Raw genomic sequence first — 19,928 nt, forward strand, 5'->3', positions numbered from 1 at the left:
CAATTTAATCCATGCCTAAATCCTCTCATGTTATGATATTACTGATGTGTTAACTGATATGCATGAGGCAGTAAACTCAACTGGATTTTTATATTTTCTGGAGAAAATGTGAGTGGTGCTTGGCCGTGCAAAACTCAATGTCAATATTGGCGGACTATCTTCCCAGTATTTGGAAAAGCAGTGGTTTTCAACCATTTTCATTCCACAGACCCCCAAATATGATGATCCCCTTACTGAGGGTATAGTAGTATAGATCTTTAATGCCATGTCAGCAGATGAGACATGGCAAGAACTGATTTACAAAATATAAAAGAGTTGCATAAATACAATACAAATAAAAAACAAACAAAAAGAAAGAAAGAAAAATACAGCAGTTAAGATTATACAAGATGTTTCACATTTACGTATTATAAAAAATCTGGTAAAATCTTACTAAAGTCTTTAAGTGAGCTTACTACAGTACATTAAAATGTTGTCTACTTGCATTAAAAGCAAGACAGTCCAATACAATGTTTCCCCTTTCTTAGGGACCTCTCCCTAAATTATAATACCCAATCTACAGTGTGAATTATTAGTTTTTATATATATAAATGTGCATGCATATATCAAATATAATGTGGATTTGTTTTTTAAGTTGCTATAAAAAATTAAATAAAAAAAGTGTACTTGTTTTCTTCCCACCATTAGTACTGTTAGACATGGAAACCCATTTCCGTCCACATTATAAAAAAAAAAAAAAAGTAATTTAAAGTCTTAATGTCTACTTCCTACGTCAACTCAAGATCATGACTTTTTTGTCAATTTTTTGTCAAATTCAACATTATACTGTATCTCATAATTGACTTTTTTATCTCACAATGTCGACATTTTATCTCATGTTATCTCAATGACATAGCATCTTATAATTTCAACTTTTTATCTCATAATCATGACTTGTGTCATAATAATTATGATTTACAAAATGTGTGATTTTTTCTTATTTGGCAGAAATGAGCTTCCATAATTAGGTGTGTAAACAAAAGAAAAACATAAAACTGGCAGTCAATAGACTAAAATAATTAGAATTAAGATTTAAAGCAGAATTATTATTATATTATATGTATTATTATATATTATTATTATTATTATATAACATTGATTTAATATATTTGTATTCATTAAATTAAATATTTAAATATTATTAATATTTATTGTTGTATTATATAAAAAAATATTATTAATTTATAATTTTATTATATTATTTTCTCCAAACCTTTTTACAGACCCAGAAGTGCACCTTTGTGGCCCATGTGGTCAGGTATTCTGGGTGTTTTCTAGGGCATTACTAGGATGTTCTCGGTGGTTGCTAAGGTGTTCTGAGGGGTTACTCATTTCTTACAATTCTCAGTTTCTATTATATTCTGGTCCCTAGATATTCATGCCTGGGCTACTCCGTCAATGTAAGTCTATGGGATTTTGGCCCATTTTATCATCAGCCAACGCAATTAAAAAATGATCCTCTTCTTGGCTCACCTATGTGTACGATCTCAACATCCTTTCGCTCACCTCTCTACAAATCGCAGCCTGTGGGAATCCACTGGATCTATAAAAGCACTGAAATGGGCAGCCGGCGGCCAGTGCACTGGTGTTATTTTCTTTAAGCTGGGATGAATCAATACATCCAATCAACAATGGGAGCAGTGAAATAGAACTGCTCCTTGATTCCGGAACAACTCTAGATTGCTGCTGCCAGGTACAATGACAATTGTAAAGTCCTCAACCAGCACCAGAGAGCTGGTTACAAGGTGATGCTTGTAAAACGTTAAAAAATAATTGAACGTTTTTTTTTTTTTCTCTCTCTTAGTGTAAAATTTCATCATTAGCAATAAGATAAAGCTATTGATGTGTTAAAAAGATCTCATTTTTAAAGGTGCAGCATAAACTGTAAGCATCTGCAGAAACATGTTTACCAATTAGCAGCTTGTATGAATATGCATACCGCTGCACACCTTAATAAAACTCATGAATATGCATACACAGGGACCTGGTTGTTGTAGAGGGATTGGTTACAGCCTTAGAAGTTCTGCCAATCAAAAGTGACCAAACTCATGTGTGCCATCTGGAACGAGGTCAGTTTGGACGGCTCAACACAGAGGACAAATAAACATTTGAAAATCATAGGGATTGAATCCAAGCCTCTATTTGGCATAATTATGGCATTACAAAGCTCAGCAGAAAATGAAACCTCATATTTAAATGTATTTATAATGTCCTTCAGCAGAGTGTGAGGGACATGGGCATACTTCTGTTCTCATGTATTTCCACGTCTGCACCAAAACAGAGAGAGAGACGGAGAAATACACACACAGACACATTAACACTGGAGGACAGCTGGCATGATGGTGAATGGGATTAAATGTGGGTGTCACGTTGTCATGGATTAAAAGCATATTTCCATAAAGTATATACAGATGAATAAGAGGAGACATCGTACACTTCAGCCTTCATGACAGGAAATGACAGCACGGGACGTCAACTTTATCTCAAACCCCAGTCTGTCATCAAACACTCTCTGGGGAAAGATTATTGACGCTTCTGTCAAAGTGATGGTTTCATTTTTTCTCTAAATATCGAAAGCAGATACAGGGTGGTTTATCTCTACTTCTACAATTTGTGCACCTGGGGCTGCACCTCTGTTTTCCTCTGTCCTTTATTTTTTAATAAAACATTATTATAAAATGAAAAAAATTTATGAAAAAAATATTAATTTCAAATACACACCTGTGACGTTTAATCCATCAGAGCGCTGGCACCAGACTTGACGAGATGAGCCTTTCCATGCACCGGTCATCCATTTGTATTCATAACATTGGCCATCTTAAAATGCATAAAAAAGTATTAACAGTGACGCATGGAGAAAAATTATTTTAAAACCTTAAAACGTTATGGTATCTAACTGCATTTCCAGCCCTAAATGCATTGGTTTTGACTAACCTGTACATGGTCTGGCTTCCCATTCCTGTTCTGGGCACTGAAGAAGGTTCTCGGGTTCCTGAGCTAGAACGGCACGAGAACGCACCTGCACCGAACCGAAGCCCAGATCATCCCCGCTGATACAGCTCAGCTGACACGGGCTCCACACAGTCCAGTCTGTCAGGTAACACTCACCTGGCCAACACATCAACATCTCTGTTAGAAAACTATTGGGTGATTGATATGACTGCCATCATTTCTTGGATAGATTAAAGCAGGGTTTTCTTTCTTGATTCACAATAAATACTTTTTGTTTTGTTGCAATCTAATAATTTTATTTAATTTTTTATTTTAAAGGACCTATAATGCCCTTTTTCAAAGTCTTGAATTTGTTTTTGGGGTCTACTAGAATAGGTTTTCATGCTTGAATGTTCAAAAACACCTTATTTTTCACATATTTTCCATTGTTGCTGCACCTCTCTTCCCAGTCTGTCAGCAACGCTCTGTTTAGTTCCTGTTTCTATGAAGCCCCTCCTTCTGAAAAGCGCAATCTGCTCTGATTGGTCGGCTGGACCAGTTTGTTGTGATTGGTCAACCGCTTCGAGCATGTTTCGGAAATGCCACACCCCTTACCATAACCGTGAGTTTCAACATGCTACTAACGCAACTCAACCGGGCCTCGCCCCTTTTATTTTGCGTATGCATTTTATTTAGCGTATTTCCAAATGATTTAAATTATGAATATTGCGACGTGTTTGTTCCCAGAAGAAAACTACATTCGAGGCATTTCAGGGAGTTCAGAAACAGTGTGCAGTGTGCACTGATATAGAGAATAACTCCCTTTGGAGTGACTTTGTGCTTTGTTACTTTGCAGACCTTTATCATGCTCAAACAGCAACATTACGCACTAAAGAAAGTTGAAAATGAAAAAAAATAACCCCTTTAAATTTAAATTGTGTGACAGCTATAAGCATGAATTTTGCTGATAAATTATTTAAATGGTGCTGAGGGTTCAACAGTATTATTGGTAGCTGAAGGCATAATCAAATTCACCAAAATATTTAATAAACAAATAAACTTTGCAGAAGACAAGCGTTTCAAATCTCCAGAAGTCCATAGGGATTTCCGAGGAGCTCCACGGGCACAGATTCTGTGTGGCCCTAGTGATTCATTAAGAGATTTCAATCTAAAACCCTAAAGAATGAAAAAAGTTTCCGCATTATCAACCTACTGGGTCTAAAACAAACAAATTCCGCTTGTGGGCTTTCTTTTTAATATTAAGGATATTAAGATAATATACCTAAACTCCACTTTCACAGTTTGTGTGTGTGTGTGTGTGTGTGTGTGTGTGAGATCTCAGGGTGTTTTTTCAACAGAAGTAGGTCAGTCTGTCCTGTTGTAATAGCAGTGCTGATTTGTGAATATTTCCCAGAGTATTAATTATTCATAACGTTGTCCTTCCATGAATCCCTAATCCTATGATCGTGATTATCAGAGCACGTGCGCAGCGGAAAGCCAGTTCACAGAGTACACTCTCGTATGTGTGTGAATACCTGATGAGGTTTCACAACAGAGGGTTGAATATTCACATGTGAAGCGGGGCATCATCAAGAAACATTTGTGTGAAAAGGGAGAAGAACGAGAGAGATCGTGATAGAAAAAAAAACAGAGGGAGCGCAGCAGTAGGTCACCGCTGGAGTTTTATAGATGGAGGCGAGACGGGATGTGTGCCAGGGAGCTACGCTTCAAGATCGAAGAATGATGGGGTCAAAGGTCAAAGTGGGGGAAGAACTATACGACTTTCTAAAGAAAGCAAAAAAAAATAAAAATCACAACTACACTGAGAGCAAAGCTTTACGTAACTTACCCTAACACAACACAAATCTGCACTGTTCCTGTTCCCTTGTACAAATCTCAATCATACGGAGCCCCTAAAGGGACATGTTGAAGGAAAGAAATATGAGATAGGAGGAAAAATTAGATGTCAATCCCTGAGACACTTTGCGTTTGTTCGCAAAACGTTTGCGTTTCCATGAGAAACTTCGTGTTCGCTCACAAAGAAGCGGACGCAAAGTTTCTTGTGGGAACTGAAAAGCATTGAAATATATTTCATCAAATTTTTTTTTCCCATCACCATGTGCCTTTAGGCACTCCGTACACAATCCAACCCTCTACTTCTGCCACAAAGGACATGTCAAAATTTTGTCTAACTATCTGTCACTCAAACTCGCTTGCTGAAACGAAATGCTTTAAAAATGATGTCTGAGCAGAAATCTTTGTTTCCATCCTTTTCCTGTGAAATTACAGCGTAACAGTGGCCAATGAAGCCATGAAGTTTAATTCTCCATTTTGAATGAGGTAATATCACAAGGTATATGAGGGTGTTGAATTGCAGCAGTGATGACTCATAAAAGCAGCCTCGTTAATATGACATTTTAGTCCTGACTGATTTATAAAAGTGAGCTGCTAGACAGAGGAATGCGAGACTGCAAGTTTTCTTTAATGCACTGCTAAAATAGAAAGGCAGCTGTATATTTTCAAGTATAAAGACCATTTATTACTGATGAAGAGAAATATTAAGCATGGTATTTTCCCACTAAACTACATAATAGGCTCATAAATTGTCATAAATTAAAGAAAACTGTTATTTTTAATTGAAATAATATTTCACAATATTATTGTTTTTACTGTATTTTTGATAAAATAAAAGAAGTATAAGATACTTTTTTTCAAAAACATCTTACTGGCCTGGTAACGGTAATATAATTATGTAAAAGGAATATAATTTTAACATATTTGCAGGATTTAATATTACTGATTTGTTTTACTTTCTAAAAATTGGCAGGAAATCAAGATTACTATTTAATCTTATTAACAGCCAAAAAAGAAAATGTTTAATTAATATTTAAGAGATATTTAGTTAGATATTTAGTAAATATCTACATAGTATTTAATTTTCTATTTTAATATATTTTAAAGTTTAATTTATTAATGGAATGGCAACTCTGTTGTGCTGCTTAATATTTTATTTTTTTTGTCAAAAAACCAAAAAAATGTGTATCTTTAATTTAATTTAATAGATGAATAGAAAGTTAAACAACTAATTAAAAAATATTTTGTGAAATTATAAATGTCTTTAATGTATCCATTCTGAATAAAAGTATTAAATTGTTATTTTTTTAAATACGTTGAACAGTATATTATAACACATAAAAAAATAAAAAATAAAAATAAAATAATAATAATAAAATAAAATCTCAAAAAATTTCAATGGACCCCCAAACATCTCTTTGTGGTCCATTAACCTATTTTTGAAAATCCCTGCCCTTGATGTGTGATGCTTAAACTATGTAAACTGAGGTAAACTTTGACTGTTTTTTATTTTTTATATATTTTTGTTATTTAATTTGGATGTTGTCAGTTCATTCCAGATTTGAAGTTGCTGAACCCAAGCTTCACATCAACATGGCACGTCAATTTCAGTGCTTGCATCTGCTCATGTTGGCACAGATGAGGCATTAGTTGTTACCTGGGCAGGGCACAGTGCAGGACTCCTGCAGGATGATCTGTTTGTCTCCATCCACTGTCTGCTCCAGGTCTCCACAAAGTTCCTCATCCACCATACTGCCCGGATCCTTCCCCGAGCCGTCAGACACGAAGCAGGACACATTCCTAAAGCGCAGGCCTTCTCCACAACGTGCACCCTAAGGAAACACAGAGTTTTGACATTAACGACTACGATTGGACACCAGCTGTGGTGAAAAACAACTTTTAGTAGTCCTAAAGGACATTGAGGATGGACTCTCCACAGATATGCAGCTTCTTTGGAGCTCTGGCCTGGAAAGAGCAAAACTTCTCACGGTGATACAAAATAAGGGAATAAGAAATCCCAGCATTGTTTCTCAGCCCTTATGTTTCGCACTGTCAGCTACCGGCATTATTTTTTCATAGCTGCTGAAAATCTCTGAAAACATGAGGCACAAGTGCTGGAGACTGCTGAGGGCTGTCAGAAGACACTTTAGAGACAGGCAGCCGAGAACAAAGGCCAGAGTCAATATTCTCTCACAGCCTGCATTGTGACGGGAGCACGAGGTACGGGGGGAAGGAGAAAGAGAGAGACAGGAAAAAAGGAGCGGAGAGAGAGTCTCTCTGTTGTCTTTAATTAAACCCCCTGTTGGGCCCTGAAAGCCAGACTGATGACAGGAGGAAGACGACAGCAGAAATACTGTGGAAAGGCCAAAACAGGAGAGGATTGAGGAATATTCTGCATATACCTAAACACTGATGCAGATAACATGAAATGCTGGTGGTTTGTTATAGGGAAGAGTGCCAACCTTATAAAAATACTATATCATACACGCTAAGTAATGTGTACTTAATCAGGTTAATTTGCTACTCATTACTTTGTAAATTTAATATCTGCGATGCCTTTTCAAATAAATAATGTGTGTACATTTTTCCATTTTTTTCATGACAATTTATTCTTTTGTTTATTTATTCTCAATGACAATTTTCCATTAGTCCAGTCTTCAGTGTCACATGATCCTTCAGAAATCCTTCGAATATGCTGATTTTATGCTCAGGAAATATTTCTTATTATTATAAATGCTGAAAACAGATGAGCTGCCTAATATTTTTTTGTGGAAACCATGATACATTTTTCAGGATCTTCTAATTAATAGAAAGTTCAAAAGAACAGTTTATTTGAAATAGAAATATTTTGTAACATTAAAGGTACAATTTTGTTATAAAATATCCCAAAATCACTTACACAGTGTGATATATTTCCTGCAGTTGTGTACTTACAATATCCCAAAAGTTCCCAAAGATTTTTAATTTCAGAGAAATTCCAGTTTTAAATAATGGCTCGTCCCTGTTCACTTGTCGCCTGTCAATGACGTAATATCCGCGTTATCCCTGGTTTCCGCTTGTACTGCCATAGTAACCATGGCGACAGACGTGGACAACTGCATTATGTATAGTGGCACGCTCACACTGTTGTTGTTTTGTTCAAACATTATGAACCATGGCAAGCAGACTTTGGGACAAAAGGAGAATTAAAACGAGGATCAGTATCAGCGTGGCGTTTTCGAGATGCCGAGAGGCATGGATCAACATCTACTGCAAAAGTTACTTAAATGTTTAATTCAGCTTTTCGTCCCAACTGAGCGAATCATGAGCAAACTCACCTCAGATCTGCATGGAGACCAGGCGCTGTACCTCCAGCTGAAGCAGGGTCTAACAGGACAGGGCTTCCACTGTTCCAGCTGTGAGGAACACGGCCGTCCATCTCCCTGAGAGGCCTGGATCACAGTTCTCCTCCTCCACAGCTTCCCTACAAGAAAGATTGAAGAAAAGAGATATTTTTGAGACGCTGTATTGCAATATTGTTAAAACCCTAAGGCCTGGGCTTAGATTAAGCCAGGATTAGGCCTTAGTTCAATTAGGACAATCAAGAAGTTTTTATAAACAAAACATTACAGATGTCCATCTTAAGACAAAACAATGGCACTGATTTGAGAAAAAAACACCGTCAGATACACACTGAAACTGAAAATTAAAAAAATTAAGTTATGTGGAGTTGTCAAGTTCACCTAACTTAATTATTTCAATTACGCATGAAGTTTATTTACTTAATAATTTTAAGGCAAGGGGGTTTCCTCACTTTTTCTAAGTGAGTCAACTGATCCCTTAATACAGTGTAGCTACTCTGTGGACAGAGGTGTGAAGTCCAGGGGTCAGAAAGTAAAAGTCCTGCCATCTGTTTATTCCACCCATGAACTCGGCCAGCTGATTTCACTAATTAGTTCTATCTCCTGGCTGAAAAACTATGCTAATTAGCAAATCCAGGAGATTGGAACAAAACACTGAGGAGGACTTTTTACTTTCTGAACCTGGACTTTACACCTCTGTCTGTGGAAATGAATAGTGAACAAACAAGTTTACATATTTACATTCATTCTCAAGGTCTAACAAATATGTGTAAAGCATTTCCCTCCACATTAATGGTAAATGGATATTGTGATAAATATTGATATGATATTATATGGAAAAAAATATTGTGAGAGTATTTTTGGCCATGTCGCCCAGCCCTAGTTTGAGGTTTGTCGTGGTAGCAACATAACACTTTTTATAAGACATGACTAATGATATTTCAAATTCACTCTCACACAAGAAGTACAACGCCCTAGTTTTCCCGATGCTCACCGACGAAGATCATATTCATCATCTTATGCTTTAACCTCAAGAAAGTGACTCCTCGGATGAAATAAAGGCTTTTACTGTAAGTGAATCATCTTATGTTACACACACTAATCTCAGGTAACTCGATCCCTCTCCAATGGAATGCCAAAAATGATATGCGACCTGAAAGTCTTTATTTCTGTGTAGTAATGTTCCTTCCCTTCTGTGAATAACTTAATCTGCCAAGCATTTTTCAAGGCTAATTCCAGTCCCTGAAACCACTCTGAATATTCATTTCTCCCCCACTTGATTTTCTTAAATCGATTCCAGAGGGCTGAGGAGAGGGATGGGGAGAAATGGAGTGTAGACTCTTTCAGGCAGAATGCATCCTGCTGTTTAAAAGTGAAGCCCGGGGGAAGCTTGCAATAAAACTCCACACCCTCATCTCACAAGAGCCATTATTTTGCATGGCAGGTGGTAACACAAAGAACTCAATAACAAAATCTTAAAATGTGTATTATTGAAATTACTGGATGATCCTAGCAAGCACTTAAAGGTATGGATGTATTCTCCAACATTATTTTATTGAGCAAACGAATCAGCATACCACTTCTAGAGATCTAATCCTAACTCATAATCATCTTTCTTCGTGGATGAAATTTGAGGTTGGTAAGATTTCTAAAAAAGTTTTTGAAAGTCTCTAATGCTCAAAAAATAAAGTAAAAACAATAATATTGTTAAATATTACTACAGTTTAACTGTTTTCGATTTTTTATTTATTTATATATATTTCAATATGTAATTTATTCCTGAGATGGCAAAGCTTTAGTGTCACATTTAATGTCATTTAGAAATCATTCTAATATTCTGATTTGCTGTTCAAGACACATTTCTTATTATTATCAATGTTGAAAACAGTTGTGCTGCCTAATATCTTTCTTTCTTTTTTTTTTTGGGATACTTTGATGAATAGAAAATTTAAGAGAACAGCATTTATTTGAAATCAAATGTTTTTGTAACAATGTAAAAGTCTTTACAGTCACTTTTGGTTAATATAATGCAATATTTCAATTAATAAATACATAAAATAAACAATACCCCAAACTTTTGAATGGTCACAACTAACTACTAAATACCAGGTGGTTTGTGACATAGGCGGAGTTTAGGGGGAGAGCCAATGATTTTGTCTGCGCAATGAATAAAAAAATATATATAATTAATAATTTCTCATTCTATTTGTCTTATTTTATCATTTTAGTGTAGAATGAGTAAAACTGTTTGTTGTTAGGATGACAAAAAGTCCTAAAAGTTAAATTTTTAGGCTGCTCTACCTCATCGGTGTAATAGCGCTCGTAAACGTCAAAATAATCGAGACGGCCAATCAAATCAAAGAGGACGGGTCTTACTTTCTTACTATCTCTATGCAACAAGAGTTTGTGGAAAGATCCAAGTAGATGTACTTATTAGACTACTGTTTTAAGATAGAAATGTTTAGCGACCAACAGTAATAGACTATCTAGCGATGCAAACTACCCAACTTTATGAAATTTCGCCGTTTTGAATTGAAAATGTGCGATCGTGAATCATGTAATTCATAAATGAATGTGACGATACAAGAAACATTTGCGTTTTCGACATATTAGACATATGTCCCAATATTAGACAAATCGAATTCTCAAATTCACAAACCATAGACAAACCCCCAAGCACAAAAATGAAACTCCACCTATGGTTTGTGAATAAGATACAGGTTTTGCCACTGAAATATCACAGCAAAAGTGGTGCTAAAAGGTCATCAGGCCAAGCAGATTCTGGGCTGGGGTTGGGTAAGACTGTGTCTAATACTAACTTCTTTGCAGTTAAGTTTTTATTTTGGCTGGATGTACACAACCTCGAAGGGCACCGCTAGGAACTTCGTAATGTTAAACATGATCACAGCCCAGTCCCCGGCTGACACGTTGCCCTAAAGCAAGTTGTACCAGATGCAATTCATCTTCACCGCAGCCTGCCATGATGGACCATCCCTGCGGAGAATCCTCTCTGAAGCTCCCTGCTTTCCAGCCACAAAACAAATCAACTGCCAGTGCCTTGCATCCTTCTTTTTATATGCTGGGTTCAGTTGGGAAAACTATACATACACAAGTGCTTGTGTGCTTTTGTGAGAGTTTTTAGCTGTAGGGATCGCTCATTTTCTCTGTTTTCTCTCTCTCTCTCTCTTCCTGACTCTACTGGTGGCCGAAACGCCAGGTTTAGGGCAAACAGTGTAAGCAACGAGCCATAGGAAAGCCAATGCAAGCTCTTTCGCTCATGGCTCCACTCACAACTGAGTTTTAATTTGCTTTGAACTACTGTTAGATACTGTTTGTCACACCTGACACTTTAATTTACCTTTACTGACAAAAACAAACACAAAAATTCATGCCTAATTTCATTATGTTCATGTGTGCCAAGTGGGTCAATCACCAGGAATAGTAATATCCAGCACTATTAATCTATATGAAAATACATAAAAAACAAACTATTCTTATATATAAAGACTGGAATGGGCCTCTTCCAGTTGATTTCTGAATTAAAATGAATTTGAATACAATTTGGAGAAGTAAAAAAAAAATATGTCCACGGAATAAAACAATTTAAAAGATAATTGCAACTTTTTATCTCACAATTCTGACTTTTTTCCTCACAGTTGCGAGATGTAAACTCATAATTGCGAGTTATGAAGTCAGAATTGCGTGATATAAACTGATGTGATATAAACTGATGCTATTCTCATGTTTTTTCTCTCAATTCTGACTTGAATCAGTGCGAAGTTCTGCGAACAAAAGCGGAGCTAGTGTGCGAGTGAGCCATTTTATCAGAGCAATATTGTCAACGTCAGCGAGTATTTGCATTAGATTATTATTATTATTATTATCTAATGGCATCAATAAAGCTTACCCGCAATGAAGTGTTGGGTCTTCTATTCGCGGACCCTGATTCTGAAGGGGAATAACGTTATCTGCCTTCAGAAAATGACGGTGATTCTGAAAGTGAAAGTATAGCCCTACACCAAGCACAAACGGTGGATCCTTTGCCCAATATAACGTTAGATGGTCCTTTGCCCAATGTCAGTGGTGGGAACAATGTTTCCCGGGGTCGGAGTGTTCATCACGAAGTTAGCAGGCGTGTTAGTGTTGTGGGGAACGAGGCGGCCGCGGGAGATTTTTACCGCGCTAGCCATGGTGACCGTGTGCCTCTCCGCAATCGCGGCGACAGTATTGTGGTGGAGACTTTGTCTAATGCCACTGGGTATGTTAGACGAGGTCGAAGTATTCATAGGACAGTTAGGGGGCAACGTGGAGGCAGGGTGGGGAGTCGCAATGACAATGACAGTAGTCCGAGCTGTGCAAACTCGGCGCGCGCGCGAGACAGATCTGGCCGCGCCCGCGCTGCTGCTCGTAGCAGGAGAAGAGGTGATGTGACACGGGGCAGAGGGGCTATTATGCATAGTCTATCGCAAGACCACACCATGAAACACTACAAGAAATGTCACCTGGATGAATAGGGAGTCATTATCTCTGCAGCAAAAGCCCTGCAACAATTGTTTTTGTCTGCCATTTATTACACTGTTGATTTACTATCTATTTCCCTGACCATTTAGTAGTGTACAATATGTGTTCTTTTTTGTGTGTTCATGTCCTTGTGATGTGTGCGTCTTTGTCAGCTAAAAAAACAAAAAAACAACCAAATAAACATCAACAAAAACCATAAAAATTCTATAATCCAAGATGACCGCCACCATATGACGTCATAATATGCAAATTAGATGGGAAAATGTAATCCCTACATAAACTTTGGGTCATCCTTAATATTTCTCTAATTTACAGAAAGTCTCTATCTTTTATCACTTTTAAGATATAGCCTTTTGAAATTAAGATGTCAAAATCGAACGTTTTAGGAAAAAACCTCTGGCGCCTAAAGGGTTAAGAGCTTTAACCGGATTCAACCCATGAACTATGCACATTGAACAAAGAAAAAGCATTGACTTGTACCTAAAGAGGGCTCAAACATCTTTTTAGTTATGATAGCCTATAGACTATCAGTCTACATTACATTATCACTGGTGTTTTAGAATGCCAAACAGTTATTAGGAATAATTATACAAATCATTATTATATTATTATATGACGTAAAATCATAGCCTATACTTTATAAATGAAAATGAATATTTCAAAAGTATATTTTATATTACAAATTACAATACTTTTGTCCTAATTTCTTCACTTGCAAGAAATAAACCCTTGAGTGGTTTTTAACGCCAGATCACCAGCTGATCGGTGAGCAAAGTGCGCACTTTTCTTTATATCACGCAGCACAAACAGACTGGCTAATTAGTTAAAGTCTTGTTCTGTTTTAGAAAGGAACAAACAACAAAGCCATATCACGGTTTCAATTTTAGTTTGTTGGCAAAATATAACGCTAGAGACCTTTATGTTAGGCTATAAATTTGACATCTCAAATGTGTTGGGAAAATGGAGAAGAGCGAGTTCGGCAAAAGGCGGATTCGAACTCGCGTCGAACGCGTCAAAAGCTGCTTTCAAGCACCTCACGATCTCATTGTCATCATCAGACAGCCAAAAAACTGATCATGATGCTTTTTTTGTGTGCAAATAAATTATTGTTAACATAATGTGTTTGTGTGTTTGTAAAAAGGATGTAATCGTCCTCTGCTTTTTGTCTGGGGTGCATTTTACTCCAGACGGCCAAACAGCAAAGGGACTAAACGAACGAAATTTCGTAAGAGCAACAAGAGATTTGAAGCTCATGCAGACACACCCAAGAGATGATTCGCGCTGTGATTGGCTGAATGTTAGTTTACTCAAGTCTAAGTAACAAATCAGAGAACACGGGCGGAAATATTGACGCTGGGTTAAAATAAATGCGGGGGACAGAATCCCGTGTTTCTAAAAGTGCGGGGGACGTGTCCCCCCCGTCCCCCCCGGTTGCTACGCCCCTGCACACACACACACGGTTTCCGCCCGACAGCAACGATATAACATTTTTAGCCAAATGGGTTTAATCAAATTAATCCCAACAATTTAAATTCCAGTACGAAAATAGTTATTTGCATTCAAATCTGTGTGAGGACTTTTCTCTTTCTGTGAAAGGCTACAGATCACCAGCTGATTATTTGTCTTTGAGGGAATCCTCCAGCCTGGGGACAGATTAAAGATGCTACAATAAACTAAGCCAGCACAGGTTTCAAACAGTGGCAGGGTTTGCTCTTGCTGATGCTGGTCATTGACTCTCAAAGACCGCGTGTAGTGGAATGGTCTCTTAGGCCCCGAGCACACAAACATAATGGGCCCCTAATCAATCGTCAGAGCAGATGGAATTAAACTCATTGACATTATTATCCTCCTCTCAAATGCTGCTGCAGGGCGATAACACAATTGTTTTCACACCATACATTTTTTTGTGGTTTCAGCCAACGCTTTAGTAATTCTAAGACAGCAGAGAGCTCAGTATAATTCCCTAAAACCTGCCATTTGAGGAACCAGTCATGTTAGCTCACATCAAAGATTAGTGTTTTGGACCACAAGACACAAAGACCCCCTGAGGCTTTTGATTTAGTCTGAAACAGATTGTTAGACTGCTGAGAGTGTGAATTAACCTAGCCATGCAAATTTAATAATATCACAAAAACAGATTTTTTTTAGTGTGTATTCTGGCAGATATCCGACTTCAAATCGAGGTGTTCAATTCAAGGTGTTGGCTTACCTGCAAGACCACAGGTGTGAGAGCATTCAGACCAAGACGACCAATCAGACAGCTGGCAGTTGACAGGGCACTCGACCACACAGGAAGCGTTCATCTGCCATTTTTTATCGAGACCAAGCTAAAAGAACAGAGATCAATTTATTCATTTTTTCAAAAGAAGCATCAGTTGTAAACAATGTCTTGTGAACTGAAAAGTACCTCCTCGCAAAACTTCAGGTCCACGGACTTGGCATCACTGCGAACACAGTCCAGCATGCGCGTCTTGAATCCAACCCCGCACACGGCTCGCTCACTCAGCTGACATGTGCTCCAGTCTGGATGGGAAATACAGACACAAAAGGAAATTCTTCTAGTCTGAACCTGACTATTTTGAATCATCCTCTTTCCCTTTATCATGTGAAAATTCATCGCATTGTTTAATGTTTCATACCTGGGACCTCTGCAGTTTTGTTGCTGTTAATTAAAACTAAAACTAAAACCAACTAAAAAAATCATTATACATTTTTTTATTTTTTTTTATCATTAATCAATAAAGTTGAAATAATATTAGTTGAAAAAACTTAAAAAAGCCTGAAACTTAAATAAAATAAGTTTATGTTAAAGTACTAAAATAAAAACTAAAATTAATAAAAATTACCAAATCAAATAGCACATAAATGACTAAAAACTTAAACTTAAAATAAAAGATAACGCAAAATATTATACTATAATAGTATGTAATTACTATATATACAGTATATATATATATATATATATATATATATATATATATATATATATATATATATATATATATGTGTGTATATTTTATTTAGATTTTATTCTATCAAAATAATAATATTTTATTGCAGAGGCATTACATTTACACCAAATGATTTTATCCAAAGCAACTTCAAAATGCATTCAAGGTAATCATTTTGTAATTTCAGACGGGCGACCTTGGTGTTGTGAGAGCCATGCAAATGCCACTATTTGAGGGGGAAAAAAAGGAAAAAAATAATAATGCTGATATTATGTTGAAATGAGTTTATAATCAGTATTAGGAAAAGTAACGAGCATTCCAACTGACACTTAATTATTCCTTCAATCAATTAAAATGAACCTGAACAGAATATGAAGGTCATGGCAGATGAATAGCCATAATCGGCAAATCAAAACAGCTATTTTTAGTACTGTCAAATCGATTAATCACGATTTGACAGCACTGTATTTTAGTCTTGGCATGGATCTGGTAGCTAGCAAATGTTCTAGATAAGATGCAGTCAATATTTACCTGTGATATTATAGGAGTAATGGAAGCAGTTGGTGTTCAGAGTGCATGTTTCTTTCTCTGTAGTCGAAGGACACTGTTTCCCTTCACCAGGCTGACGTATAGGGCTGGCGGTCCTCTGCCTTGTACTGTTCACATTGCATGGCTTCAAACAAATAAAACAAACAAAGCTTTCAATGAACAAATAATGATCAATAAACAAGCTTTTTGAAATATTCAACATATGTGCAGCGGATTAATTTGGCTTTCATATTCCCCTTGCTATTTCTGAGGGAAATAAATTCCTCTCAGTCGCCATGCGTAAGATGTTTTAAGCCTTCCCGCATTTTAACCGCAGGGACAGTCTCAGAATCCATGGCATTTAGCAACCCTTGCAGTTTGGTGGCAGCGTGCCTGGGAATCACACTGAGACAGACATGAGTAACCTTCCCCTCTGAGAGAATCCTCAATAATGCCTATACACACACACGATTTCATGTGTGAGCGACCAACCCCCGCCATACACAAAACCTTCCTCGGATTTATTATTTTGCCATGTATTTACTGACCGCTGGTGCACAGCTAACCAAATATGTTCGATTGGTGTTGAGCTGCTCTGAAGAACATGCTGCATCTCAAATCCTCCTCAACAGGAGATGGTAAAAATAGGTTCAAGCGTGGCCAATCAGCATGCATGCATTTAACTTACTTATCAGACAAAGGTTGGACTTTTAGGGGACGTGTGTATTGAAAAGTGTTGAGCTCAGCTTCATCATACACACCACACAGCAAGGAATGTTGAGCTCGGGCCAATTAATTACACAGCCCTGCATCACAATTGTTTCTAACTGATTTTGGGGAGCTGCTTCCAAAAATAGTGCTTGTTTTGATCAAAGCATGTCACACTCAAAATAAGATAAGGTGAAGAAATCTTATATTATCCCTTAATCACCGGAAAAACTGCCACAGAGACATGGTTCCTATCTTCTTCTGAGCCAAGTTACAACTATTCATTCAATTCTCAGCTGTTTCGCACATGTACAGTATGACATTAGTTTATGCCTAATCCAGATTTCAAGGTTAGAATTATGGCCAGTGACATGATGACCCAGATGTTTTCTGTTACATTTGTGGGTGTTTTACTACATCCAAACAGTGACAGAAAAATACAGATTTTGTGAGAAAAACGTAATAATAAATTTGTGTCTATGTAAAGATCTTTGACATTGAAATTGAGTATTTGAGCATTCGTTCAGTATATACACACACACACACACACACACACACACACACACACACACACACACACACACACACACACACACACACACACACACACACACACACACACACACACACACACAACTATATTACATAAACACAAACTTTTATGTTCACAATTAATAGATTTGACAGCACTATATATATATATACATATATATATATATAATTCAAATTTTTTTAATGTCAATTTTCATCCTTCTCAGGCCTTTTTTGGAAATCAGCAGATATTTTTTTTGCAAGATTCAAGCCTGTATCCATAACAAAATGATAGGGGGAAATATGATTTTGTGCTATGTCGAACATTAGACATGTTTCTGATCAATGTCTCCATTCACCAGTGGGCATCGACTCCAAGAGCCCCAGTCAGTCAGAACGCAGTCCTCGGGACAGGGCAGTTTGCTCTCTCTGGCTCCAAGAGGCATCTCTTCCGGATCACAGAGATAGTCTTCTACAGTGTCTGAAGGTCCATCAACGGTGTTTTGCATGCACCTTCATGAAATGAAACATCTGTTAGGACTATCATCAACTTACTGTAGCAGGACTTTCAAAAAAGGTGCATTACTAGTAATAATGTTGCTTTTGCTGTTGTTGTTGTTCAGTCATACCTAACTTTCCTCGTCTGTACACCTTCCCCACAGTTCTCTTTGAGATCGACATTGCTGACCTTCCAGACACTCCACGGCTCAGCCACCCAGACGTACTGACTGCAGTCGCTCAGGCATGGCACCACTTCATACACCTGAGGAGACGCCACAGAGCTTTCAGCTGGGCATTATAAAACTAACTTTTCTGTCACTGCTCACCAACTTTTGTGTGGAATAATAAGCTTTTTATGTAAAAACTTTATTGGTGAGAGTTTACAATGAGATTTAATTCAGTCAACATCAGTTCATTCTTTAGTTTTCATAAACTAACATGAACTTTCAGATATTTACAGCATATATTAATAAGGTTACAAATATATTATAGTTCATTGTAAATTCATACCTGTTCATATACTACAAAAGTTTGGGGTTTGTAAGATTATTTATTTAAAAAAATACTTTTTAAATTTGTTTTATTATTTTATTCAGCAAGGATGCAATAAATCAACCAAAAGTGACAGTAAAGGCATTTATAATTTTACAAAAGATTTTCATTTCAAATAAATGCTGTTCTTTTGAACTTTCTATTCATCAAATAATCCTGAAAAAAAGTATTATGGTTTCCACAAAAATACTAAGCAGCACGACTGTTTTCCACATTGATAATAATAAGAAATATTTCTTGAGCAGAGCACCAAATCATCATATTAGAATTATTTCTGTGACACAAAAAATTCAACTTTGCCATCACAGGATTAAATTACATTTTATAATATTTTTAAGTAGAAAACAGTTATTGTAAATAGTAATAATATTTCACAATATGACTGTTTTTACTGTATTTGTAATCAAATAAAAACAGCGTTGGAGAGCATAAGAGATATATTTAAAAACATTAAAAAAATCTGACCAACACCAAACTTTGGAACAGTAGAGTAATACATGACCTAATATCAATTAATAAGCTAAAATTAACTTATGCTAATTAAAATATCTTAATAAACTTACAAATTAAAATTAACAGATTAATAAATGCTGTAAAAATAATGCCCATTTTCCTTTCAGTTACATCACTCACTTAATATTCATGAGCAAATCTAACCAGGTTTATAATGTGTCCTGCCACTTTTAAGATAATTCCTTCGCCCTTTGGGCCTCAAAGTCATACATTTATCAAGACCTTGAATTAATAATTGATCAAAAAATGATTATTATCCCAAAAATATAATTCAAAAAGATAGCTGGTTCAGATGTGCAGCATCATCAATCATTTAAAATGTGTTTTTTTTTTTTTTTTTTACCTGAGCCTGTTGCAGGATTCCCGCCATGATAAGAGAGAGAGAGAGAGAGAGAAGATGAAAGAGGGAATGTGGAAAACAGAGAGGTTGTTACAAGCCATATATTAGCCACTTCTAAAACCAATTAATGATGTGTAAATACACACAGTTTCAGCCTAGAAAATGTTAATGATCTAAATCTATGATGCACAAACAGTGTCCCATGATTATTTGAACACATTAGTAAACCCTATTGCTGTGCATTAAAGAAACATGCTATTCCGTTTGGTCCTTTGATCAAACATTTACAGCACCCCGGTGATTAATCATTAAAACAAGACAAGCACACATAACAGGGTCCCTGCATACCTGATTAACATGGTCCAGTTTGGGGCACGGCCTGCCACCATTATAAGGTTTCTCCCGAAGCCACTTGGACCGTACTTTGACACCACTGCCGCAGGACTTGCTGCAACGGGACCAGTTTGACCACTCGCTGAGCTTACAGTCAGATGGACAGGGGATGATACACGCTTCCTCTATGTAACCTGTGAGAGGTAAGAGAGAGTTGAATAGCGAGTCAAACAAACATGATGCAGTTTTGACGCTGGTTACTGGAGTTGGTCTAATACATTGTGA

The 19,928-nt window shown here is 36.8% G+C and overlaps 1 protein-coding gene across 1 annotated transcript in view; it reads right to left on the reverse strand.

Annotated features, from left to right (window-relative positions):
- Nucleotides 1-19,928, reverse strand: part of thsd7aa (thrombospondin, type I, domain containing 7Aa) — a 129,227-nt gene that overhangs the window by 11,557 nt on the left and 97,742 nt on the right. Inside the window, exons 14-23 of the mRNA XM_082187013.1 lie at nucleotides 19,658-19,837; nucleotides 18,034-18,172; nucleotides 17,764-17,917; nucleotides 16,169-16,310; nucleotides 15,094-15,209; nucleotides 14,896-15,013; nucleotides 8,142-8,287; nucleotides 6,482-6,656; nucleotides 2,974-3,147; nucleotides 2,761-2,856 (exon numbers count right to left, since the gene is read on the reverse strand). Of these exons, the coding sequence (XP_082043139.1) occupies nucleotides 2,761-2,856; nucleotides 2,974-3,147; nucleotides 6,482-6,656; nucleotides 8,142-8,287; nucleotides 14,896-15,013; nucleotides 15,094-15,209; nucleotides 16,169-16,310; nucleotides 17,764-17,917; nucleotides 18,034-18,172; nucleotides 19,658-19,837 (1,440 nt within the window). The remainder of the gene's footprint in view (nucleotides 1-2,760; nucleotides 2,857-2,973; nucleotides 3,148-6,481; nucleotides 6,657-8,141; nucleotides 8,288-14,895; nucleotides 15,014-15,093; nucleotides 15,210-16,168; nucleotides 16,311-17,763; nucleotides 17,918-18,033; nucleotides 18,173-19,657; nucleotides 19,838-19,928) is intronic.

Source organism: Leuciscus leuciscus, assembly GCF_965113295.1.
Source record: "Leuciscus leuciscus genome assembly, chromosome: 12".
Taxonomy (NCBI): Eukaryota; Metazoa; Chordata; class Actinopteri; order Cypriniformes; family Leuciscidae; genus Leuciscus; species Leuciscus leuciscus.